At 45.8% G+C, this 26663-nt stretch overlaps 1 protein-coding gene across 8 annotated transcripts in view; it reads left to right on the top strand.

Moving 5' to 3' along the window:
• ABHD16B (abhydrolase domain containing 16B) overlaps positions 1–26663 on the top strand; it is a 70054-nt gene that overhangs the window by 2632 nt on the left and 40759 nt on the right. For 4 of the 8 annotated variants that reach the window (XM_029070904.2, XM_029070903.2, XM_029070907.2 and 1 more), the window contains 2 exons: positions 9062–9146; positions 11480–11511. In XM_029070904.2, coding sequence (XP_028926737.1) covers positions 9062–9146; positions 11480–11511 — 117 coding nt within the window. The remainder of the gene's footprint in view (positions 1–9061; positions 9147–11479; positions 11512–26663) is intronic. The other 4 variants (XM_001508017.4, XM_029070909.2, XM_029070910.2 and 1 more) reach the window with 2 other exon arrangements.

The following is a 26663-nucleotide window of genomic DNA, read 5'->3' as shown; positions in this document are numbered from 1 at the left end:
TAATACTGTGAGCCCCATGTGGGACAAGCACTGTGTCCAACTTGATTACCTTGTATCTACTTCAGCACTTAGAAGAGTGCTTGACACATAGTAAGCGCTTAACAAATACCATCATCATCATCAAACAGCCCTGTCAGTGTTCATAGCCTCCTCCAATGTGAAGTATCTGGAAGTCCTTGTGTGGGAAGGGAAGCCAGTACCCAGGCTTGGGAGAGATTTTCCTATCTGGCCATTGACTGTGTGTGTCACGGAGAGTCTTATCTTTTCCTTCAGCCCCCACCTTCCCACTCCCAAAGGGAGGCCCCTGCTCAGGTACGGTATCCGTCTGGCTGAAATTTCATCGCTGGATCCTGTAACGGCAGCCCACTCGGAGGATGTGACTGGAGCTGATCCCAAGCAGAGGGCTGGATCGCTTTGCTGGTTTTCAGACCTTATCTGACAACTTCCCATCCCCAGCCCTGCCCCCCAACCCCCGGCTCCCTGACCACTAAGGGGATGCCGACTCTCTCCTCCCTCAATTTCCCCTGCTTCCGCGTAGGAGTCGGCACTTCCTGTTGAGAGGAGTTTATCACCCCAGAGGGGAACTGGGTTCAGCCTGTGCAGAGGAATGAGGGGGGTCAGCTAGGGGCAGATCTGAGTCTATCAGGAATTGTACCCAGAGGTTGGAAACGTGACTGCACAGTGAGCTTGGATGACTCTCAGGTGGTCCTTACCCTGACTGGGACCAGGGCTCACATTGCAGGCTTGTGATTCCAGAAGAGATAGGAAATCCTCAGTGAAATGGACACCGTGTCCTCCCATCGGTGTTCTGGGGCTGCAAAAACTACCAGGACTGGCTGTTCACCCTCCGGCCCAGGGTAGGAACTCTCTGGGGGCCTGAGATCACCGCTCAGCAGCTTCCACTTTAGAACTTGGACTCTTGGTATAGAGTTTGGCTCTGCGGCTGGAGGACTTTAGGTTTGATAATAAAGAGAAATTTCACAAGACCAAGGAATGCAATAGGAAGAGGAAGGTAGACCACATTCTAGAGGATTCTTAAGTTTGCTGCAAATTTTCCTCACATTCTCACTGACTCCTGAGTCCTTAGGTCCTTTTTCCATTCAGAGGAGAGGCTGCCTCATCTCTTACTGTGACTCCCACTGCTCTGCCACCTTCTCCTTCCAGGTTGCTGAGGAGCTGTGGTTTGGGCCTAGCCTAAGCGTAATTCTAGACCCCTCCCTTCCCTGCTGGGCTTTTAAGGGGTCACCCCTCCCTTTCAGCGGCTCAGTTTTGCCTCTCTCTCCAGAGGGGTTTATTGAAGCCACAAAGAGGGGGTTTCAGAAAAGGGATCTAGGGCCCCAGGTATGATTCATCACTGACAGGGTGGGGCCTTCGAAGACCTCGTCCAGGACCCTGTAACTGGACGAAACCCCTCAGTAACACAATTCTCCTGGGGGGATTAGTCAGCCTATAAAAGTTTAAAAAGCTGTTCTGATTCAATGTATTTCAGGGGAGTTATACAGCCTCTCAATTTTTTTCTTCCCCAAATGTCCCTATTTATAGCATTCAAACATCGGCAGGTACAGCATGTTATCTTGAACCTCTAGGATCTTTTTTCTTAATGGAGCTCATTTTATATGCCAACTTCTCTCTGTCTCTGAATCCATCCATCCCCTTCTAGGGAAGGCCACTGCAAGTAACAAAAGCCACCCTAACTAGATGATTTGGTCTTTAGGATTATTATGGAAAGAGAATGCAGGTGAGTAGGTAAATGTATGAGCATGCAAGCACGGAATAGTATGTGTTGAGTAGGGGAATTTAAAGTACTTTGATCACTTGAGTTAGGGGTGGGGATTCCTCAGTGGGTTTTGTGGAGTAGGATTTGGAGACTTAGCCCTCATTCCAGCAGGCACATTGTAAATCAAGTTGACATCAAGAGAGCTTTTGAGCCGGGTTGTGTCTTTTGCCCAGCTTTTTTTTAAAAATGGTATTCTGCATTCACTTTGTGCCACATACTGTACTAAGCATTGGGGTAGGTACAATTTACTCCTTTCAGAGTTTTGTAAGGGACTTGGGCAAGTGCCATAGAAAGAAGCTGAATTGACATTGGGTTCTAACTCTGGACTTTTTGTAGGTTGTTATGAGTAAACAACAAATTATCAGCACCCCCTTTCCCTGAACCTCTTGAGGAAAAAAAAAGTACCAGATGTGAAATCCTCTGAGATCCCACCTGATTTAAGCCTTGATTTTCTCTCTATGGCTGTGGGCAAATTATTTACCTTCTCAATATGGCTGATCATCCTGTAGACCTGATGTATAGTAACATGAAACTCACAGAAAGGGCTGGCCTAAAAATTTGTAGGATTCAGAACACAAGTCACCATAAGGGTCTCTAAACTACCCATCAATCAGCAGGCTAGTTATTTATTAGTGACCCAGGGAATGCCCTATAATTTGGGTCTAAATAATCCATTTGAATATCAACCTCTCAGATATACAAATGTTCCAAATCAGCCTTATGCATTAAAGTAGAAGAGCCAACTATATCCATCTACATATGAGACAGAATAGATTTTGGTGGGTTTGAGCAAGCAAGTACTGAGCAATAAAAAGGAGGTTTTCCATTAAGAGACTTCAGAGAGAAGAGAGCATCTGGATTCCTTCAAAAAAAGGAGCGGTTGAGAGAATTCACAGTTCCTTTAACATCACAGCCAACAAGAACATACTTGTAGTCAAAAGGGAAAGGTATTGTGGTATGATGATCTTCAAAAAAGATGGGCAACATGGGGGCACTCAAACACAGGCCCAAAATAATTTAGGCTGAGCCTGAAAGAAACCAGTCCCACTGCTGAATCCTTTGCCATGAGTCCTGGACACCTCATATCTGGATAACTGTAGTGGCCATGTTGCTGGTCCCCTAGCCCCTAGACGCTTCCTAATTCCAAAGCATTCTGCACACTACAGTTAAGGACAGCTATATGCCCTCACCCTCTTTTTCAGTCATGTTATTCATAGACCTATAGTGGGTTCACACCATCACACTCTGTAGCAAATGCAAGATCTTAACTGTTATTTTCAAAGCTCTCCACCAGCAGGCACCATCTCACCTAGCGGCTCTTATCTTCCTCCGAGGGTTAGGATGCTCCCAAGCCCAAACTCTGTGCCAGCTGGTCTTGGCTACTTTCAGGCCTCCTTCCCTGAGCGTCTCTGTGGCCTTAGATGTCTTCGTCCAAGCTGTCTCTCATGCCTGGATCAACCTCATTGTTCCTGTCCATTACACCACTTCCCTCTTCTCCTTTATAGTGGTGCATCTTCAGGTCTACCTCCTTCAGGAAGCATTCCCTACTTCGCTTCACCTACTCTCAACCACCCTGCCATACCTGATTTACACCTCCCCTTAAATCATTTTTGTATTGTACTGTAATATATATATATGGTATATCAGAGCTTCTTGACTGTCAGAACATAATAATTGTGATATTTGTGTCTTACTATATGACAAAACTGTACTAGAGAAGAAGCAAGGCTTAGTGGATAGACCATGGGCCTGGGAGTCAGAAGGACCTGGGTTCTAATTCCGACTCTGCCACATTCATTCAATTGTATTTATTGAGCACTTACTGTGTGCAAAGCACTGTACTAAGTGCTTGAAAGAGTAGACTACAACAATAAACAGACACATTCCCTGCCCACAACAAGCTTACATGTCTGCTGTGTGACCTTGAGCAAGTCACTTAACTTCCCTGTGCCTCAGTTACCGCATTTGTAAAATGGGGATTAAAAGTGTGAGCCTCTTGGGGACAGGAACTATGTCTAACCTGATTAACTTGTATTTACCCCAGTGCTTAGAAGAGTGCTTGGCTCGTAATAAGTGCTTTACAAGAACCATAATTATTATTATTATTATTTATTATTACTAGGATAGGTTAGGTTCAAAATAATCAAGGTGGACACAGTGCCTGTCCCTCATGGGGTTTACAGTCCAAGTAGAAAGGAGGATAAGTATGTATTGAATCCCCATTTTACAGATGAGATAACTGAGGACCAGAGAAGTGAAGTGACTTGCCCCAGGTCACCCTGCCGGCGAGTGGCCGAGTCAAAATTAGAACCCATGTCCTCTAACTCCCAGGTCCATGCACTTTCCACTTCTCAGAGTTCTGTTCTGGCACCTCTTTGCCCTGGCTCTAATCTCCCAGACTTTCCTTTTTGGGGCCTTGGGTATATTTGAAGTATCTTGCTGCCAGAAATATATGTCAGACTTCAAGACTACAATTTCCGATAAAAATAATAATAATTGTGGTATTTAAATGCTTACTATGTACCAGTCGTTGTTCTAAGCACTGGGGTAGATTCAAGATGATCAAGTTTGACGCAGTCCCTGTCCCACATTGGGCTCACAGTCTTGATCTCCATTTTACAAATGAGAGAACTGAATCACAGAAAAGTTAAGTGATTTACATAAGACCACACAGCAGGCAAGTGGCAGAGCTGGGTTTAGAACGTAGGTCCTTCTGATTCCCTGGCCCATGCTCTATCCATTAGACCATGCTGCTTTTCTAATAGTTCCCATCCCCCTGAGTTTTATGGTCTTCCCTCACATCAGGGAGTGAGGGAGTGAGCTAACGCCTCTGCAGGCATTCTTGATGCTTTTTCTTTCTAGAAAAACACTATATAGATATATAATTATTTGTGTATATAATTATCTTTGTCTTGCCTCCTCTATTCATCTGTAAATTCCAAGAGGAGAGGGAGCATGTCTATATTTTACTCCAACTAGTTCGGGGCTCCGCACCCTTGTGAACACTGTGAAAACATACTAGTGACATGTTGGTGGTGAAGGTAATTATGAACTATTGGGAAGCCTCCTAATTAATGAAAGAAAACTGCAAAATGCAAGTGATTCATCTGACACCCTGACGTTACAAACAACTAACGACTATTCTCCCTCCAGACCATACTGTCCATTGACTTCAGCCTTCTCAAGCCAAATTGATGGGCTCTCACCACCACCATTCTTTGCTTAATCCTTTTAGAAATTTAACCAGTTTTTCCCGTTATTACCTTATGAGAGTCTATTCCATTTCTTTTGAAAGCCTATTCTATTTACATTCAAAACTCCTTGAAGTAGAAATACATAACAATAACAATAATAATATCAACAGTGTTATTCAAGTACTTATTATGTACCAAGCGCTGTAATAATAATAATGTTGGTATTTGTTAAGCGCTTACTATGTGCCGAGCACTGTTCTAAGCACTGGGGTAAACACAGGGGAAGCAGGTTGTCCCACATGGGGCTCACAGTCTTAATCCCCATTTTACAGATGAGGTAACTGAGGCACCGAGAAGTTAAGTGACTTGCCCAAAGTCACACAGCTGACAAGTGGACGAGCCGGAATTCGAACCCATGACCTCTGACTCCAAAGCCCGTGCTCTTTCCACTGAGCCACCCTGCTTCTCTAAGCACTGAACTAAGCACTGGGGTAGATACAAGATAATAAGGTTGGCTACAGTCCCTGTTCCACATGCTCTCCACCTACAAAATGCCACCTGGTTTCTCTAGTGACCAACCTCTGCTGAATTTCAGCCCATGTCCCTAATTCTTGCATTTGACCCAATTCAAATAGCTCTGTGGTAACTGTCCTCTGTTCCCTTTGGAGTTTGATGTTCTTCACTACATCCCCTCTTCCTCTCCTCTTTCTAAAGAACACAGAAATCTGACATCTCTATCTAAGTTTCCTGAATCCCGTCATCACTCACTCTCTGGATGCTATTCAGTAAGACCTTGCCTCATCGTGGCATAATCCTTTCCAAGAAGTAGCACAAGGGCTCAATTTTCCAGCAGTGGCCTCAGAACTCTTATTTTGGGGAAATCACATGACCCAGAAGCTGAAAGTTACGAGGAGGAAAAACTCAAATATCATAAGGATGTCCTCTGTGTGAAAGACTGATGGTAATCAGAGTGGGCAGGTGGTTTAGATGTGTGACTTTTCTCAGCAGGGCCTTTGGAGGGTGGATCCTGCCTGTTCTATTAGACCCAGAACCCTGAATAACACCTGCTGAATGAGGTCGAGATGTGCCTTCCCTGCAAGCCTGCTGGGGTAGTGGCCCAGGGAACCAAGATCCCAGAAAAATGTCTTCCCCTAACTAAAGAAAGATGATAAATGATCACCGTGATAATAATAATAATAATGTGTGGTACTTGTTAAGTTCTTACTAAGTGCCGACACTGTACTAAGCAGTGGGGCGGATACAAGCCCCTATCCCACATGGGCCTTACTGTCTCAATACTGGCCCTCCCAGTAAGATGCTTCTTCCAGGATCTTCCCCGGTAAAGGGGACCTATGACTTCCATCTTTACTATCTTAGGCATTGCATTCCCGTTGTGCACCCCTTCATTGTCCCAGAATGCAATTTGGGAGGCCCAGCCTGGGAAAAGCTTGGTTCGCTTTGGTTTGACTGGCTGGGCTTCAGAGATCCCGAGTCGATTGCAGTATCACAGTCATAGCAGGCCAATTTCAGCTGAAACATTTTGGGTATCTCCATAATAATCATTATTATTATAGTATTTGTTAACAGTGTTCCAGTGCTTAGAACAGTGCTTGGCACATAGTAAGCGCTTAACAAATGCCATAATTATTATTATTATTTTTACTATGTTCTAAGCATTGGGATAGATACAAGGTAACCAGGTTGGACACGGTCCCTTATTCCCATTTTACAGATGAGGCACAGAGAAGTTTCGTGATCTGCCTAAAAATCACATAGCAGATGTAGCAGAACCAGGATTAGAACCCACGACCTCTGAATCCCAAGCCTGTGCTCTTCAACATGATGCTCTCCCCCTCTAGACAGTAATCTCGTTGTGGGCAAGGAACATGTCTACCAACTCTGTTATAGTGCATTCTTCCAAGTGCTTAGTACAGTGCTCTGCACACAGTAAGCACTCAACAAATACAATTGATTGAAGCCCTGGAAGGGGAGTGGCCTCTTCCTCCCGTTCAACCCTGCCAGCCTTGTGGAAGCTATCGCTGCAGCCATTCACCCCATCCATCTAGGGCTGCTCTTCTGGAAATTCCTTTTTAATAAATCGGACTCGCCTTTCTAGGATATTTACATAATTAAAAGTAAATTAGCCCACCCAGCAAACCGGGAAAGAATTTAGGCTGAACCCAAAGGAAATTAGGCTGAAGGCAAGTAAGAACGTTTACAAAATTTAAAATTGCAGTCATGAGACCGGTGTTGTACCTGACAGGGTTCGTTATGCTAACGGCCGTCAGACACATCATTACTAGTAAACTGTCAGGGGGTAAATTTGGGGACTATTTATTGAACCTTCATTTCCAGTAAGATTAAATGATTTTCTACAAATGATCCAATTGACACCCGTGTTCCTTTGAGAAAATGAGAAGGGATTATTATGCCCATTTGACATTGGGGCATGGAAAGATTAAGAGTTTGGCCTGAGGTCACACAGAAAAATAGTGACAGAATCAGAACTAGAGCCTCTCCCTATCTCCTGGCTTCAGGGCTCAATCCACCCTACAGGAATAACCAGCCTTGTCTCTCCATCCCTAGTTCTGCTAATGAAGCTCCTCTTCCTTCCTCTGTGGTTGCTGTGAAGGATTACGTTCTCCTTGGGGGAACTGCCTACCTCAGCATGTCTCCCCCCCTCTTCCTGTGAGGTGGGTTGCTGGCCTCAGTGAGTCTGTGCACCGGGGTGGTTTTGATACCAGATAGTAGGACGACATTATCTGATCACAGGTTTTCCTGAGGAAGGAAGGGTGAGTCTATGAAACTCAAAATGGGGGCCCTTTTTTTCCGGGTGTGTCAAGCAGGGGCCAATAATGAGAGGGAAGGCACTGGAGCTGGATCTGTCCTTTAGAATTTCTACTGCTTGAATTTTAACCCCGAGTGATGCAGGGAGAAATGGGCTTTCACTTCTTTCCGTCTGTAATGGGCACAGGAAATTGGAATATAAGGGGAAGAAATATAAGGGGAAGGACTGGTGGGGTTAAAGAAGCAACTCATTCCCTTCTTGCTGTCCAATGGCACCCTCTCCACAGAAGTGCCAGCTAGCCCCCAAGAGTGGGGAGTAGGGAAAGGAGGCACAGTGCCCCTCAGGTAGAATTCATTCATTCATTCATTCATTCAATCGTATTTATTGAGCACTTACTGTGTGCTAAGCACTGTACTAAGCACTTGGGAGAGTACAATATAACAACAAACATTCCTGCCCACAACGAGCTCAGTCTAGAAGGGGAAACAGACACTAATATAAATAAATAGATGAATAAGTAAATAAGTTACAGATATATACAATTTTTCAGAGATATCAAGCAATAGACCTAAACAATGAAATAACCTTGGAAAAATGGGACAAAATGGTGACCACAGCCCTGAGGCAGCCCAGCCCTGAGGTGGTAGTGGGGAGGGCGGGGAGGAAGGAGACAAGAAAAGGGAAGGATTAGTTAAAATTTACCATTTAAAAAGCTAATGGAATTGTCTTATTTCGAAGAGAAAAAAAATAGAGACATTTTGACCCAGGGGAAATTCAGGGCAGATTTTGCCTCCTCACACTTTGGCATTCTGCCTTGTTTCTGCAAGGCAACATTTCCCAAAGGCTTTACTCTCCCTATCAGCTGACAGCCCCACTGGCCAATGGCAGGGAAGATTCACTTAGCTTTGGTTCACACAAACATTCCCAGGGGAGTGGGTTGGGTCCAGCCTATTCCTGTCCCCACCCTTAGGAAAAGGAGGCAAATAATTTGCTCCAAAGGACTACTTGAGTCACAGTTCACCCCACCACAGAGGCCCTACTCTGAATAAGCAGTTACCTTTTTCGGGCTGCTGAAGAGGTAGCCTGTATGAACCTTCCCTGAACAAAACCCAGCTCTGCAGATGGGCTTGAAAAATCTGCCCACTCCCCAAAATGGTACCCCGCCCTATCTGCTCCTTCCCAGGCAGGGGCAGTGAGCAGCCAGAGTCTAAGGGAGGGTACTAGTGCAGCCACTGCCCGATTGACAGAAACTGGGCTGAGGGTTTATTTTTCACATTTATTTGATTTTTTACTCCCCCACAGATGGATTTTCATCATGCCCTAGACTTCGGGGCCCATGTCCTCTCAAACCCGATACAACCCACGACTACTGAGTTCCGGCATTCAGGTAATCTGATGGAAAGCCATTCCCTTTACCAGGACTAATAGAATTTATTACCTCAACCACGTTGTATTCCAATTCCTACGGGTCTCAGGCAGAAGTCATTCTCATTCCCAAACTAAGAGCATATGGTCTTTCCTCCAGTTGGCTCATCCAGCATTTTCCTTGGAAACCCCAAAGCCACTGCTCTCACTCTACAGTGGGGCCGCTCCCCCGGGCAGCGTGAGGGGTTGGAGAGTCGAGGACTCAGAGTTCCCCTAATATCACATCATCCTAGTGGTCCTCCTCTCCCCATAATGCCAGAATGAAACAGTAAAGGAAAGACCCAGAACTGATGTCCTGGAAACAATCAGGAAGGATAATTTACCATTCTCATCAGGAGGAGTTCTTGCATTTTTGAAAGGGAGGCTACTCCCACCACAGTGCCTGGGGAACCAAACACACCATCACAAGAAAATTGAAGGCAAGAGATAAAATCTAGCAGCAGTTGATAAATGCAGCAGAGAGATAGGTTCTTGCCCTCCTATAAAGAATCCCAGATAATTAAACTTCATTACTCAGCTAATATCCTTGGTGACTGGCTTGACAAATCAACTGTTTGAACTAATCTTCTCTTTCACTAGCGAGTCACGGTAATGTGACACCAGGCCAGATGCAACTCTGGAGGGGCAGCGGTGGGTGTGAGGTCAGCCAGGGGAGGCCACAGGTCCCGTGTACCTGTTGTGGAGGCTTCTCTACCCAGTGTCGTGGTACCTGTCCACCTAAAGGGACAGTTGCGTTCTTCCCAACACAGTGCACCAACTGGCATTCCCAGATGTAATCCAAAGTGAAAGATGTGAAATAAGATACTGTATCTTGATTGCACGGACTAGCCAAGCACATTATCCCAAGCCCACTCGACTAGGGACTAAAAGAAGTCAGCCAATGGGCCTGAAAAGAATGTTAATGAAGTTCGCTCCCTCCTGTCCATTCTCTTTATAGCAAAGGGCAATGAAAGGTTGTGATGGGTTTACTTAAGTCCTTTCAACTTGACCTGTTTCTGAGCCCCAAATTCTTTTCCACCAAAACCAAATTCTTCAGAATAGATGGACCTTACAGGGAGGGGACACAGCTGGCCTGCAATGTCCCTCAGTTTTTCCCACCTCAATCAGGTTCCAAGAGATTACATCGGAGCGACTAGAGGTTGAGGAAGAATATCCATTTTCTGTGAAAACTGAAATAGCTTGCATCATGGTTTCTTTACAGCTTAGGCTCTTGGTCTGGGCTAATTTGCATGGCTAGTATAAATTACACTGAATGTCATGCCAATTTAAATGGGATCCTGTTTTAAGGAAATCACCTTGCCTTACGTTGTAAGGAAAGAAAGCATCTGTGGACTGACTTTTCAGATTGTGTAGGGCTGAAAGGAGAGGCTGTCTCTTTCATACCTGAGACTTCAGGGTGAATCACACTTGAATCATCCCAGAATCTGTTTTATAGTTAAAGACCACCAGAGAACAAGATTCCTCAGCTTCACTCTAGAACTTGTTCTGCTGTTTCACAACTTTTACTACCAGGAAGTTCTTCTTGTTCTAACTTAAATCCCTCCTCCTGTAGCTGAAGTTCTTCTCTCCTTGTTCTTTCCTTAGTGGAGGGTTTGTTGTTGTTGTTTTTTAAATGGTATTTGTTAAGCATTTACTATGTGCCAGGCACTGTACTAACCACTGGAATAGATACAAGATAATCAAGTTGGACACAGTCCCTGTCCCACACAGGGTTCACAGTCTTAATCCATTCTTCTTCTTCTTATGGCATTTGTTAAGCACTTACTATGTGCCAGGCACTTTGCTAAGCCCCGGGGTAGATACAAAATAATCAGGTTGGACACAGTCCCTGTCCCACATAGGGCTTAATCCCCATTTTACATATGAGAACTGAGATACGGAGAAGTTAAGTGACTTGCCCAAGGTCACACAGCAGACAAGTGGAGGAGTCGGGATTAGAACCCAGGTACTCTGACTCCAGGCCCATGTTCTCAGTAGGCCACTCTGCTTCTCTAATTGGTCACCGTCCTTCACATAATTGGGGGAAGAGGACAGACTAACCCATTTAGAGACCACAGTGGAAATTAATGATCTCAAAGATCAGCCAAAAGGCTTTGCTCAGAAATAGGATAGATTAAAACAATTTCTACCAGTGGAGCATGACACAGAAAAATAGATTTCAGTAGCTCTTCTGACAGTGTTTTTTAAAACTACAAACTTTAAGCAGTGTTTGTAATAATATTTACTAGTCTTATAAACTGATCTTGACATTGTCTTGTACTCAGACTGTGACATAAATTCTTCTATGTTAAATAGCAGAACAGGCTGAGGAAAATACTGAAGAACATGTAAGTGCTTCATACTTATTAATGTAAATTGTGATATTTTACTCTATGTAAACTATGTTGAAATCACTGAATGTCACATCAAGCAAAACCCTACAAAACCTATTAATAATCTAGCATTTCCAGTTCATATGGGAATGTTAATTCCACTTCCCAAAGAGGAGTTCAGAAATGGTGCTCCTTATGATTAAGACCCTTTAATTCTAAAATTGTAGAAGTGTGAAATGTTCAATAGAGTAGACCCGCTTAGGAGAAAATGCAAATCAGCACAATAGAGTGGGTTAAGTATCCAGGCCTCAGCTGGGTTGGATTTGATCCTATTACTCTACCAAGTCAAAGGTATAAGTTTTTCACAATGGCAGTGGGTGTTATTCTAAAGTAGCATTTTAGATCATCTCACTGAAGCTGTGATGGCCACTTCAATTGGCAAACAGCTGTGTTAGCCCACAGATAATCAGAGAAGTGCATCAGTTTTTTGGAAATGAACTAGGGAGGCTGAATGCTAGTTTAACAGTCAAATAGCAATCTTAAATTGTAATAAGTTACTGTTGTGCTATCTACCAGATAAGGGGAGGGGAGCAAATGTAGGGGGTGGGATCTGGTAGGGATGGGGGGAGGGAAGTGTAGAAACAGGGAAGTGAAAGTGGAACTTACTAGGTAGAAGTAGGAAGGGAGAGAAAAAAAGAGGTGGTGGAATAGGAGATGCAGCAGCCCCTAACCACAGCCCTTCCCTCAACAAAGAAAGTGTTGGGTGCCCAGGGCAACAGCGTGCTCCAAACATTTCAAGGTAGATTGTTCAAGGCTGAGTCCTCGCTCTATTCCCTAGGAATTTCATCCTGTGTCTTATTATTATTGTTATCATTAATAATAATAATAATATTAGTTAATGCTTACATGTGTCAAGCACTGTACTGAGCACTAGGTGGGGTAGATATAAGATAATCCAGTCCCACATGGGGTTTACAGCCTAAAGAAATAATAATTATAATAATGTTGGCATTTGTTAAGCACTTACTATGTGCCAAGCACTGTTCTAAGCACTGGGGTAGTTACAGGGTGATCAGGTTGTCCCACGTGGGGCTCACAGTCTTCATCCCCATTTTACAGATGAGGTCACTGAGGCACTAGAAGTCAAGTGACTTGCCCAACATCACACAGCTGACAGGTGGCAGAGCCGGGATTAGAACCCCTGACCGCTGACTCCCAAGCGCGGGCTCTTTCCACTGAGCCACGCTGCTTCTCTAAAAAGTACAGAATCCAGAGAATTTCACTGTTTATTGTTGTATTGTACTTTCCCAAGCACTTGGTACAGTGCTTTGCACACAGTAAGGGCTCAATAAATACAACTGAATAAATGAATCCTCATTTTGTAGATGAGGGAACTGAGGCAAAGAGAAATTGGTGACTTGCTCAATGTCACACAGCAGACTAGTGGCAGTGGTAGGATTACAACCCAGGTCCTCTGGCTCCTATGTCTGGGCTCTTTCCACTAGGCCAAGCTGCTTCTCTTGGCATGATGAAAACCATCCATCCTGCTCCACCGGGTTGTCTGACCCCAGTCTTAATCTCTCAGTGTGAGCCCAAGGACATCAGAGTTTTTTTTGTTTTGTTTTTAAGCTCATAAGCAATTGATTCAGGAGTCCTGAAGAGAAAATGCTAAAGCCACACACCACTGCGGACTGCTGCAGCAGATAGAGAAAAGCCTCTGGGATCTAAAATTAATAGGCTAGTGAGGGGGATGTTCCCAATGTATTTTATTTATGGGAATCAGGACAATGAAGTTCGCTGAGGATCCAGTCATCTCTGAGCCACACATTACCCCTAACTGCAGTGCCCAAGGCCACAGCCTTGAGAATGGTATCAACTTTAGTCAGGGAGGTCAAGAGCTAACAAAGTGAAAATGAGAGTTAAGGGCCAGAGAAAAGAAAAGCTATTCCAGAGGCCTGATTTTTCCATTTCAGGGCCCCGAAGTCTACAGCGACACTTTGTAGTTTTCTAGTTCTGATAGTCCCATGCTGCAGCACCCTCTGCAACCCCAACTGATGGCACTCTGTCTCCAATTTGGGGATACTTCTTTGGACAGAAGAAACAACAGGTCTCAGAGGATGAGTAATCCTAGGATTGATCTGAGTTTTAATTTGTTGCTATCCTGTTCGACCCATTCACTGACCACCCCCTGCCACCAGGGATCTAAAGCACCCATCCTCCCCATCTTTCTCTTCCTCTCAATCAGTTAATCATATTATTCAGCGCATACTGTGTGCAGAGCCTTGTCCTAAGTGCTTGGGAAAGTACAGTATAACAGAGTTGATAGACGCATTCCCTGCCCACAATGAGCTTACAGACAATAATATAAACAAATAACAGATACGTACATGGGTGCTGTGGGGCTGAGGGAGTGAAGAAAGGGTGCAAATCCAAGCGCACTGAGTGAACGCACTCAGAAGAGAGTGGGAGAAGAGGAAATGAGGGCTTAGTCAGGGAAGGCCTCTTGGAGGAGATGTGCTTTTAATAAAGTTTTGAAGGTGGGGAGAGTAATCATCTGTCAGATATAAAGAAGGAGGGCATTCCAGACCATGGGCAGATATGGGCAAGAGGTTGGCAGTGAGATAGATGAGATTAAGGTACAGCGAGTAGGTTGGCATTAGAGGAGCAAAGTGTGTGGGCTGGGCTATAGTAGGAGAGCAGTGAGGTAAAGAAGGAGGGGGCAAGGTGATGGAGTGCTTTAAAGCAGATGGTAAGGAGTTTCTGTTTGATGTGGAGGTGGTATGTGCAAACACTGGAGGTTCTTGAGAAGAGGGGGAAACATGGACTGAGTGGTTTTACCGGGGAGAGGAGGAGGAGAGCAAGGAGGACCGAGGGGCCCCCCCCAGGTTCCCCTCGTCTGGCTACCTGTCGCAGCTACCTGTTGCAGCTGGGGCCATCCACAGGAAAGGAGCAGCTTGCATCCAGAGTCTCCACCACTGCTGACCCCTGGAAATGCCTAAGGGGAGACCCCCGCATCCCCCTACTCATTCCTGCTCCCCCCACAATGGTTCTCCCCATCTCCTCCACACATCCAACACCTTTCCACCTCAGTTCCAGCACCTCTGTTCAGGTCTTCCCTGGCTCTTTCTGCCTTAGGAGCTGGGAGCAGACAGAACCACAATTGGGTGGGCAGATGGGAAACTTTGCACCCCTGCTCCCTTAGGGCTGCAGCCCATCCTTTCTTGGCAATTTGGCACATGTTCACTAGTGACAATGGTGGCATTGACGGTGGCATGGAAGTTGGGCTGGTCCACATGGAATTCTCCCTTCTTTGCCCCAGAACAAGACGGAACCTCAGGATGGCAAAAGAGGGAGGCAGACCCCATGGGAAAGCCCAACTCCCTAGACCCTTCAGGTGGCAGAAAGCAGAAGAGACTTAAAAAGGAGTGGGGGATTGTAGCAGGAGGGGTGGGTAGTGTTAAGTAAGAACAGTAGGGTGGAGCAGATGGGGTTGGGTGGAGCAGGAGGGGTCAGGAAGGAGGGATGAAAAGAGTGGCAAGGAGAAGGAATGATGGGATTGGTAGGATGGAACAAGAAGGGTGTCTCAGGAGGGGTGAGGCAGGTAGTGCAGAGAAGGAACGATGGTGTGGGTGGGATGGACAAGCAGTGGGGCCTAGTGGAAAGAATATGGGCCTGAGAGTCAGAGGCCCTGAGTTCTAATCCCCACTCTTCCATTTACCTGTTGGGTGACCTTGGGCAAATCACTTTACTTGTCTGTGCCTTAGTTTTCTCAGCTGCAAAATGGAGATTCAACACCTGTATTTAGACTTTGAGCCCCTCGTGGGACTTGATTATCTTGTATCTACCCCAGGGCTTAATGCAGTGCTTGGCACACAGTAAGCACTTAACAAATATATTATTATATTGTTATTAAGCCGGGGGGACGTGTAGTAAGAGGGGTGAGGTGAATGATAGTGAATAATAATAATAATAATAATTACGACATTTGTTAAGCACTTACTATATTCTAGGCATTGTAGTAAATGCTGGGTGCATACAAGCAAATCAGGTTGGACAGGAGGAGAGCGTTCCAAGCCAGGGCAGGACGTGGGCAAGAAGTTGGTAGTAAGATAGATGAGACAGCAAGTAGGTTGGTCCCATGGGGGCTCACAGTCTCAATCCCCATTTTACAGATGAGGGAACGGAGGCCCAGAGAAGTGAAGCGACTTGCTCAAGGTCACACATCAGACAAGTGGCATAGCTGGGATTAGCATTCATGACCTTCTGACTCCCAGGCCCCTGCTCTATCCACTATGCCATGCTGCTGCTGAAAGAATGTTGTGGTGGGTGGGTGGAGCAGGAAGAGTAGGATGGGATGGGATGAAAATAGGTGGCAGGAGGTCTGGGCTCGGAAAGGGCACGGGCCACCACCGTGTTGGCTACTGCTCTGCTCCATGTGTTGGCCCGTGCTGCTGTCCTGGTTGAGCCACTATGGGTGGGGGCTCAGCATCCCTGTCGCAGATTCCTCTTAGGGGCTCAGAAACTTCGTAGCCTGCCAACGAGCAAGCGAACAGCTCATCACTCCCAGCTTTAGAGCAGCTGGATCCCCTCCAGTCCCCACCCCGGACCCCCGGATTTTCTCCTCTTTCCCCCTGCATCCTGATCCGCAGAGGCCAGAGGATCTGGGCGACCCCTTCCCACCCCTGGCATCTTCTCCTCCTCCCACCCCCGGGCAGGCTGGAGGACCCCGGGTAGGGGGACTTTTTTCCGTTTCCTTAGGCCTATTTTTAAACTGAAGGGTGGCTCTGCCTCCGGACTGAGAGCAGGGAGCCCATCCCCAATGGGCGGTGGGGGGAGAGGGCCTCCCCCTCCCCACCCCCAGCTTAACCTCGTGCTCCGGGGTCCCCGTGTGGATCTCGAGCTTCTGATGCCAACCACCGGGGTGTTTCCGACAGGCAAGGGCCGCCGGGTTTTTCCCCTCTGGATTTCTTTCTCTTTCTTTCCTTCCTTCTTTCCTTCCTTCTGTCCTTTCCTTCTTTCTTTCTTTTTCTTTCCTTCTTTCCTTCTTTCCTTTCCTTTCCTTCCCTCTTTCTTTTTCTTTCTTTCTTTCTTTCTTTCTTTCTTTCTTTCTTTCTTTCTTCTTTCTTTCTTTCTTTCTTTCTTTCTTTCTTTCTTTCTTTCTTTCTTTCTTTCTTTCCTTTCCTTCCTTCCCTCTCTCTTTCCTCCTGAGAAAGGAGAAAACAAAACCCAGCCAGTTGCGGGTCGCTCCCCGTGCCCAAGTTGGGGATTGGACCCTCCCTGCCTTACCCGGAGGTGGGACCCAGAGAAGACACCGACTCTGCTCAGGGACTGGTTGGAAAATCAAAGGTCAAGTGAGCACAGACCAGTGGAGTCATGAAGACCATCATGTCTCAATGTGGGACATCAAGAAGGAGCATGGCCTAGTTGATAGAGCATGGGCCTGGGAGTCAAAAGGTCCTGGGCTTTAATCCTGACTCCACCACTTGCCTGCTATGAAGCCTTGGGCAAGTCACTTCACTTCTCTGGGCCTCAGTTACCTCATCTGTAAAATGGGGATTGAGACTGGACTGTGTCCAACCTGATTAGTTTGTATCTAAGCCAGCGCTTAGTACGATGCCTGACACATAGTAAGTGCTTAACAAAAATGGGTTCCTTTCTCTGGGCCTCACTTTCCCCATTTTCCGCATGTGGCTCAGGACCCTCTCTACTTCCCACTGCTCCTGGATCCGCCATGGAAATGAAGGAGACATGGTGTGCTTGGGAGTCCCAGCTGTTCATTCTGAGTGCAGATTGTAAACTCACTGTGGGCCTGGACCATGTAATACTATTACTACTAATAATAACAGTGGTACTTGTTAAGCGCTTATTATATGTCAGGCACCATACTAAACGCTGGGGTGAATATAAGCAAATCGGGTAGGACACAGTCCTTGTCCCACGTGGGGCTCACAGTCTCAATCCCCATTTTAGAGATGAGGTAACTGAGGCACAGATAGCATCATGTCTACTAACTCTGTTGCTAAGAGCTTAGTAGTACCCTGCACATAGTAATTGCTCAGTACCATTGATTAATTAGGGTGGAAAGGGGATGGGGCTCTAAGGGCTGGCTGACAGAGGAGCAGGCAGGATTTGAAGACCTAATGGATCCAAAAGACCCGATTTGGGGGTGGGGAGGGTCTTTTTATACCTGCTTGGAAACTTGAATTTATTCGGAATAAACAAATGTCTATGAGAGCAAAAAGAATGTCTTTGCCTCCAAAGCTGGAGCCCCATTTAGGCAAATGGCCCTCTATCCTCCACATGAAATTAGTGCACGTGTGGCAAGAGCTGGAGTTCCTGGGAAATTGGGGTGAGGCAACGTGGTGTAAAGTTAAATGCTGAACAGAGTGACTGCTTGTAATACCACATTGGGGTGCCTTCCAGAATGAGGAAGAGCTGGGCAGAGGCATTGTATTGTCAACCAAGTCTTGGCAGGGAGAGAGAACCAGGCCACAGGAAGCTGTCCTGGAAGTCTGTTGACAGCCCCACCCTTCGCGTGGCCTCACCCTCTCTCAAGCCCTCACCATCTGGGCAAACATTTTGATCTCAGGTGGCTCAGACAGTTGAACCCACTAAGTTAAGAAACGACTTCCCCGTCCCCATAAACAACCCTGTTCTCCAAAGGAGATTCAGTTGTCACCATCCCTGGAAATCTAATAAATAAATAAAGTTAGCAAGATTACGGATTATGGCCGAAGACAGGACGTTCTGGAGAAAATATATCCGCAGAGTAGCTATGGATCGAAAACAAATCAACGGCATTTAATAATGATAATATCTAGAGGGTTTAGGTATTCACTCACTTAGAGACAAAGCTGACCTTTGAGGCTCCTTCCAACTTTAGGATATAATAGCCTTATTAAAAGCACATCTCCAAGAGGCCTTCCCCAACTGAGTCCTCAATTCCTCCTCTCCCACTCTCTTCTTTGGGACTTTTGCACTAAGATTTGCACTCTATTCACCCTTCCCTCAGTCCCACAGCACTTACATACATATCTGCAATTTAATTTACATTAATGTCTGTCTACCCCTCTAAACCAAAAGCTTCTTGTGGGCAGGAAACACGTCTACCAACTCCGTTGTATCGTACTCTCCCAAGTGCTTCATACAGGGCTCTGCAAACAGTACACACTCAGTAAATGTGATTGATTGATTAGGATTCTAAGAGCTGTAGGGAAACTCTGTTCCATACTGGTTAATACAACTTTCCCTCCAGTGGGTCCAGGAACGTACATCATACACACATAGTAATTTTGGTGAAAAGACAAACCCAACTTAGAATAGCCCTGGGAACTGCCCTGCTGCCCCCATTTGAGTCTTCAGGAAACCACTTTTCTTCTGTGTATCTCACACACACACACCCCAGGTGGTGTTTGTGGCTAACAGCCACCTTTGGTGTAAGGACACCAAAGAGCTGTAAGTATTTGAGATTTGAAATAAAGTCATGGAGGGGCTGAGATCAGGTTCAAGAGTTGGGGGGCTGGGGAGGGAGAAAAAGAGAGGGGGAAGAATGAGTGCCTTGGGCCCCTCTAGGAAGTGTGTATTTGGGAAGGGTCTTTCTGTAAAATGGAAGGCTTCAGTGATATTTCACTTGGGTTTTTATTTCCTTTCAAGTCTAATCTTCAGCCCTTCCCTTGGGGCTGGGTAAACTGAGGTATAGCAGGAGATCAAAACAGCAAATACAGCAAAACCAAGCCCAGAGCACAGGGCCCTCTCCAACCTCCAGACTAAGCTCTTTCCCCTCCCACTGTGACTCTCCTATTGCATCCATCCAATAATTAGCTCAATTACGCCTGTTTTCCATCATCCCCCTCCTGTTCCCAGGGACCACTTCCATTGACCCTACCACCACTCCACCGCCCCCCACCCGTCTGTCTCACCTCCTGGATTGCTCAGAGCAGTCTTTCCAAACAGCCTCATGCTTTTGTCAGCCAGCCCAAACCCCAAGGGGACCAACTCCCCATCCCCTCCTCCACAAACGCTTCCAATAGCAAATTTTACAGCCGGATAATCCGCTCACCAAATTCATCCTCTTTATTTCCACCCTCATGGCCCTGACCACAGTTCCTCCACCCTGTGCGGCAAAGTTGTCCCCCACTCTCCTCTCCCAGCCTTAAGGAACCGACAGCTTCACTGGAGGGTCTCCTGACACTCAGCCAAACCCAGCCAGGTGTTTGGCCAGCTCGTGGCTCTTAATTAGCCCAACAGCACTCAGCAGGGGCCATTCACTCACTCAGCGTGGGGTAATCCCATCCTTATCCTGCCCCCGCCCCTCATGCCCCAGAGGCTATTGATCTCAAACCAACAAGGGATCGGTGGCTTTTCACACAACACACCAATCAAACTGACCTCAACACAGAATGCTCAAAATGGGGGCAGTTAGCAGATCCGGGCCTTCACAGTGTGGATTTATCTTTCTGCTGGCCATTGGCACTTAATTCAGTGCTACTGCAAATACATTAAGTTTATTGCCGCCCCTTAGTTTTAAACACTAAAGCATTCTATGACTGCAGGGCTCCTGGAGGGAGGGCTCTTCTCACCCACCCTGGTCGTTCATTCATTTATTCGTATTTATTGAGCGCTTACTGTGTGCACTGCACTATACTAACCACTTGGGAGAGTACAATAAACAAACACATTCCCTGTCCACGGGAAGGAATCCTGCCTCTTTGTGTCCTATGAACGACTTGTGTTGTAATGTGTTCTGTTGGTAGGGTGCAAACTGTAGCTGAAAAAAAAGTAAAGGAATTTTGAATTATTAGTGTTTTTAGGGTGTTTTTTTTTCCCCACTAGGAATCTGCTAACCCCACAACAAAGATTTTGCTACTTTAGGCTGGGGAAATCCTCCCATACTATTAATGATAATGGTGTTTATTAATCACTGACGGAGTTAAACACTGTGCTGGGGTTGATACAGGATGTCAGTTAACCGTATTTATTGAGCACTTACTGTGTACAGAGCACAGTACTAAGCTCTTGGGAGTGTACAATGTAAGAATATAACAGACATATTCCCTGCCCACAATGAGTATACAGCTAGAGGGGGAGACAAACCCTGTCCCACAAGGGCTAACAATCTAAGGGGATATGTTCTCATTTTACAGATGAGCAAACTGAGGCTCAGAGGGGCTAAGTATCCTGCTTAAGGTCACTAGGCAGATAAGAGGCAAAGCTAGGATTAGAACTCAGATCTCCTGACTCCCACTCCCTTTTTTTTCCACTAGTATATGCTGGCTCCCCTTGCTGAATTTACCCTTCAGAGAAATGGGGCGCTATCCCTGCCTTCCATGACAGAGAAGACTCTAAACCACCAAGCCTCTCTCGCTCCCCTTCTGTTCCGCACATTTCTTCTTGTTTTATCCTCACCGAGAGGAAGAGCAGTTGAGCGTCCTCTTCTCCTAGACTTAAAGGTTCTCACTAAATATCCCACCTCAGGCTTCCCTAGGCCAGACTGAATTATCTTCTTTCCTTTCACCTTTCCTCAAAAGCTTTATTTTCCAGCCCTGTGTCTCTTTCAGGATCACAATGAAACTGCCTTCTGAGTTAGGCTGGATTTTCTCCTTGTTCTCTTTGAGAGTTGGGGTATCTTTCTGCCTCTAAAACCTTCAAGCATGTGGGTGGGATTCTTTCTTGAGGGCTTCAAATAGTCAAAAAGCGGTCACTCCTGCTGAACTCAGCTGCTGTTAGTGCTGCCAGATTCAGCCCATCCCTGGAGATGCTTCTTTGAGGAGCCTAGAGGGGAGGAAAGAGCCTGGCATTCTGCTCGAATCTTGATTGCTATTGCTGAAGGTTTTTTGCTTTCTGAGGCATAATCAAAACTACAGAATCAGGATCAGCAGCAAGAGAATAAAGGGTTTAGGGGTGAGAGATGCAGAGGGTATGGTGACTAGGGGCAACCCAAATTAAGAGGGTGAAGAATTCTGAGAGCCCTCCCCCCCTTCCTGAGAGTGAAAGAAATTAGTTCTTTGGCTTTCAGAACCACCCTTCCCTCCCACCCCACCTTCTACTGTCCCACCTCCCTCCCTTCCTCCTTTCTCCCTCCCTCCTTCCCTCCCACTGCCTTGACAGAGGCAGGAGGCTGAGTTGCAAGGTTCTTCCCAGGCCCTTTCTTTGGCAACCCTCAGTCACGAGAGCAGAAAACTCCAGGGGCAGAGTGGGATGGAGTGCTTTAGAGATTTTGTGCAAGCAAAGAAGCACTGGTTCTGATGTCTCTCCCAGGAAAGCTGCAGTTGGATCTGGTTCTCATCATTTTTTGGTGTGGCAATCTTTTATGGTTTTTTTAATGGTATTTGTTAAGCACTTTGTGCCAGGCACTGTACTAAATGCTGGGAGTAAATACAAGCTACCAGCTTCTCTTCTATCTCCAACAGTGCTTGGCACAAAATAAGCACTTAACACACACCACTATTATTATGATTATTATTCAACTGAACTTGCTTGTTTACTACATTAACCAAGCTCAGGATTTTCCTGGCCAGAGGGGAACCAGAATCCCCCTTTATAAAGGATTGTCCCTTTTTAAAGCATTAGGTATTTTGGAGACAGAAAATTGTGTTCTTTTCTTCTGGGTGGAGACAAGAAACAGGAAGGACCCATCCCCTTCCCTTTGGAAAAACTGTGAACTCCCTCTACACTGAAAACTCGGTCAATCAATCAATTGTATTTATTGAGTTCTTACTTTGTGCAGAGCACTGTATTAAGTGCTTGGGAGAGTACAGTATAACAGAGGTGGCAGACACGTTCTCTGCCCACACCTGCCCTCCAAGAGTTGTGGTCAGTGAACATGAATATGATTGACTGACTGACAGACTGACTGCCATAGTGTATTGAAGGAGGCAAACCTGTGGTTTTCTAGAAGCAGCATGGTCTAGTGGAAAGAGCAGGGGCCTGGGAGTCAGAAGGACCTGAGTTCTATTCCCAGCTCTGCCACTTGTCTGCTGTGTGATCTTAAGTAAGTCACTTAACTTCTACGTACCTCGGTTACCTCATCTAGAAAAGGGGGATTAAGACCGTGAGCCCACGAGAGACAGGGACTGTGTCCAACTTGAATACCTTATATCTACCCCAGAGCTTAGAACAGTGAGTGGCACATAGTAAGCTCTTAATAAATACCGTTAAAACATATAATATATGTATGTATGTAACATTTTATTCAATGATAATTAGGATGTGTGGCTCCTTGCTTGGCCACTAGTGGGACTTATTATGGAAGCATTAAACACTTATTATGTGCTAAGCACTGAGTTAGATACGAGGTTACCAGAGTGGACAGACACAGTACCTGTTCCACACGGGGCTCACAATCTACCTTATCCCCAGTTTACAGATCACAGATAAATTCTGCCATGATCCCTGAGAAACTGAGCCTGAAGTGGTTCTGGTTTGACAGTAGCATTGGCTTACCAAGATGAGGCTACTTCATCTAATGTACTTATCTTTAAATTATATTTTTAATTATTGGTTCATGTATTATATTATTTTATACATATTAATGTCTGTCTTCCCCTCTAGACTGTAAGCTCTTTGTGGGCAGGGAACATGTCTGCGAATTCTGTTGTACTCTGCCAAGTGCTGAGTACAGTGGTCTGCATTCAATAGTATTTATGAGTACTTACAATGTGCAGAGCACTGTACTAAGCACTTGGAGTGTACAATTCACATAGTAAGCACTCACCAAATACGATTGATTGATTACATATTATAAATTATTTATTCATATAAATGTCGGCCTCCCCCTCTAGACTGGAAACTCGCTGTGGGCAGGGAACGAGCCTGCTAATTCTGTTGTATTGTACAGTGCACATTGAAGTGCTCAATAAATACCACTGATTGATTGATTGATCTATTGATCTTCTTGGTCTGTCACCTAGGGCAGTGGTGACTGGCTCTGCACTAATTCCCATTCACGCCACTGAAAAACTAACTCTGAATTCTCTGTGGGTAGAATGTGCTCACTCACATGCACACTCATTCTTGTATAATCGCCCACTCATACAGACACACCTCTACACAGACTGCTACACATATCTGTACATACATGCACACAGGGAATCAGTCAATAGTATTTATTGAACGCTTACCATGTACATAGCACTGTACTAAGTGCTTGGGAGAGGAGAATATAATAGAGTTGGTAGACGAGTTCCCTGTCCACAAGGAGAAGGGAAGTTAATAATCAGTCAATCAATCAGTGATACTTATTGAACACCTACTGTGTGCAGAACACTGTCCTAAGCATTTGACAGAGCAAAATACACTAGAGTTGGGAGCACTTAAAGTCTACTGGGGAGATGGACAATAAAATCAGTCTTAGACAGGGGATGCAGCGGAGTATAAGGATATGTGCATTAGTGCTGTAGGGCTGGGTGTGGGTTGAGTATCAGAGTGCTTATGGGATACAAACCCAAGTGCACGAGCAATGCTGAAGGGAAGGAGAATAGGGTGATGAGATGAGAGTTTAGTGAGGAAAGTCTTTTAATATTAAATTTAATTTTTTAATTTTAATAAGGCTTTGAAGAGGGACTATGATATGACAGGGCCCTTCCCAAAAGATATTAGCATACCTATGGGGAGATCCATTCACAAACAGCATGGAAAGCAGCATGGCCTAGTGGAGAGAGTACCAGCCTGGGAGTCAGAGGACCTGGGTTCTAATTCCGATCTCAGTTGCTTGCTGGGTGATGTTGGGCAAGTCACTTAACTTCTCTGTGCTTCAGTTCTCCTGTTCTCCTTCTTATTTAGACTGTGAACCCCATGTGGGACAGGGACTGTATCCAACCTAATTAACTTATATCTACCCCAGCGCTTAGAAAAATGTTTGCCACATAAGTAAGCACTTAACAAATAGCATAAAAAAACTGTAAGTAGTTTCCCTAGTGCGCAAAATATCTGTGCTTGATCTGTCCAGTTGCACACAAACATCCTGACTCACACATACCTGCACATGAGAGTAGCTCAAGACACAAATGCACACATCTCTGCCAACACGCCCAGACTCACAGGCCCACATTCAAAGACATGCACACTGACATGCACACACAAATACACACTGTCTAATGGTGGAAAGTGTGACTTCACCCCTCCTGGCCCAGGTGACATCAGGGAAATGGATAAAATCGGCAATAAATAAAGCACTAACTCCCCTCTTGCAGAGAACTATGTATCTATTCCCCAAAGATTACAAATGTGAGAGTGTTAAAATCATTCAGATTTTCCCAGCCAACTAAAGGTAGAGCTGCCCAGTCTCTAGAGAATGGAGAGTCTGTGAGCTGGATCTGGAGGGGAAGAGGAGGGAAATGGAAAGAAAAGGGAGGCCTCGGTCAGGGGGAGATAAATGAGTCCCAGGAGCCCAGCCATGACAGCAGCAGCTCTGCAACCGCTCTCCTCCTTCTAGGTTTCTCATGATTCATTCTTTCATTCACTCATTCTTATTTATTGAGTGCTTACTATATGCAGAGTACTGTACTAAGCGCTTGGGAGAGTACAACAATAAACATATTCCCTGCACACAATGAACTCACAGTCTAGAGGACAGTCTAGATTCCTCAGTGGTGGTCTTCTCCTCTCCAATCCAATCGCCTCATCCATCCTGCCTTCACCCTGAACTGCCCCTGTCCCTGCCAGGCATAGAGAGCCAATCTTACAGCTTCTAATATCTCCCTGTTCTGGGGCAGCACACTCAATCATTCAATCGATTGTATTTATAGAGTTTTTTTCTGTGTGTAGAGCACTATACTAAGCGTTTGGGAGAGTACAATATAAGAGTTGGTAGGCATGTTCCTTGCCTGCAGTGAGCTTGCAGTCTAGAGCGGGGCACTTAGACGTATACAGTCTACAGCCAGGAAGTTTCTCCTGGTGTCTAACATCCCTCAGGAAATACAAAGTCTTAGGCAGAAGTTTGAGATTGGAGTTCAAGATGGGAAGGAGCCCAGAGAAGCCCAGATCCGTTACTGTTCCCCTGCTTGGGAACTTGACAGAACTTCCCAGCTTCTTGATGGTAGTCTCATCTTTCCCCATCTTTGGTCATGAAAGATCAGCAGCTCAGGGCAACTCTCCTCTCTCCACCTTAAGTAGCTCAGTCTCCCTGGGACCAACAGCCATTTTCAGACCTGGAATGGCCTCCCATTGAAAACAAACAGCAGAAGAAACGAGTTCCATCTCTGTCACCAGTGCCCTGAAAATATCACTCTCCACAAAAGATGGGGAGGTGTAAAACGAGATGATGAGATTTGGGCCCGGCCAACTGTCCCGGTCAGATCTCCATTGTTTCTTCACCAAGCTTCAGGGTTTACAAACCTCCCTTTTTTTCCCGCCAGGGTTTGGTTCAGCTCAGTACCATCCCTCTTCTGACCTTCTGCTCTCAGGCCAGGTGTTTTCTGACCCTCTGCTCTCAGGCCAGACTGCTGCTCCACCCTAACTAGACACTAGATTTCCCAGAGAACTTGACTGCTCAAGGGTAAGGGGACATTTGTGCATCTCTCCATCCCAGAAACTGAGGGCAGCAGGGGTCCCAGGGTCTACTCAAAGAAGCTCTCTCCATCTCCGAGCAGGAAGCTGTGTAGATACAAGTGGCCTTTGGCTCTCCCAGGTGCCAGATGAGTCTGACTAAACCACTGCTCTTGCAGCAAATCTACTTCTCAGCTGACACTTTCTGTCCAATTTCTCCCCATCCATGGTGAGCAGAGGATGAACCAGGCTGAACCCTGGCAATTGCAGCCAGGAGAGCTAGTCTCTTCAGACTAATTGTGACCACTGGTTGTTGCCTGAACATATCACTTCCCTCTGAAGATAAGCACTCAGGACTTGGGACCAGGACTTCCTGGGTCTTAAAGGCACTTTTTTACTCACTCCTTCCCCAGATTCCTCTCTCCTTCCCCTAGGGGAGATGTTAATTCCTTACCTGTAAGGCCATGGTTCAGAGAGATTGGCTCACCTGAAAAAGCTGCCAGGCTCTGGGTTACTGATTTTAGCAGGATCTGTCTGAAATCTCTGACCTTTTCCCATGTACTCAGGTTCAGAATTGTTATACTACAGGAACTGGTTCAAACTGGAGGACACCCTACGATACAAGGTTGGGGAATCTCTGTCAACACAGACCAATATCCAGAGGATCATGAAGAGTTCTCAAA

Source organism: Ornithorhynchus anatinus, chromosome 8 (assembly GCF_004115215.2).
Source record: "Ornithorhynchus anatinus isolate Pmale09 chromosome 8, mOrnAna1.pri.v4, whole genome shotgun sequence".
In the NCBI taxonomy this organism is placed as follows: Eukaryota; Metazoa; Chordata; class Mammalia; order Monotremata; family Ornithorhynchidae; genus Ornithorhynchus; species Ornithorhynchus anatinus.
This window is presented reverse-complemented; position numbering and strand designations above follow the sequence as displayed.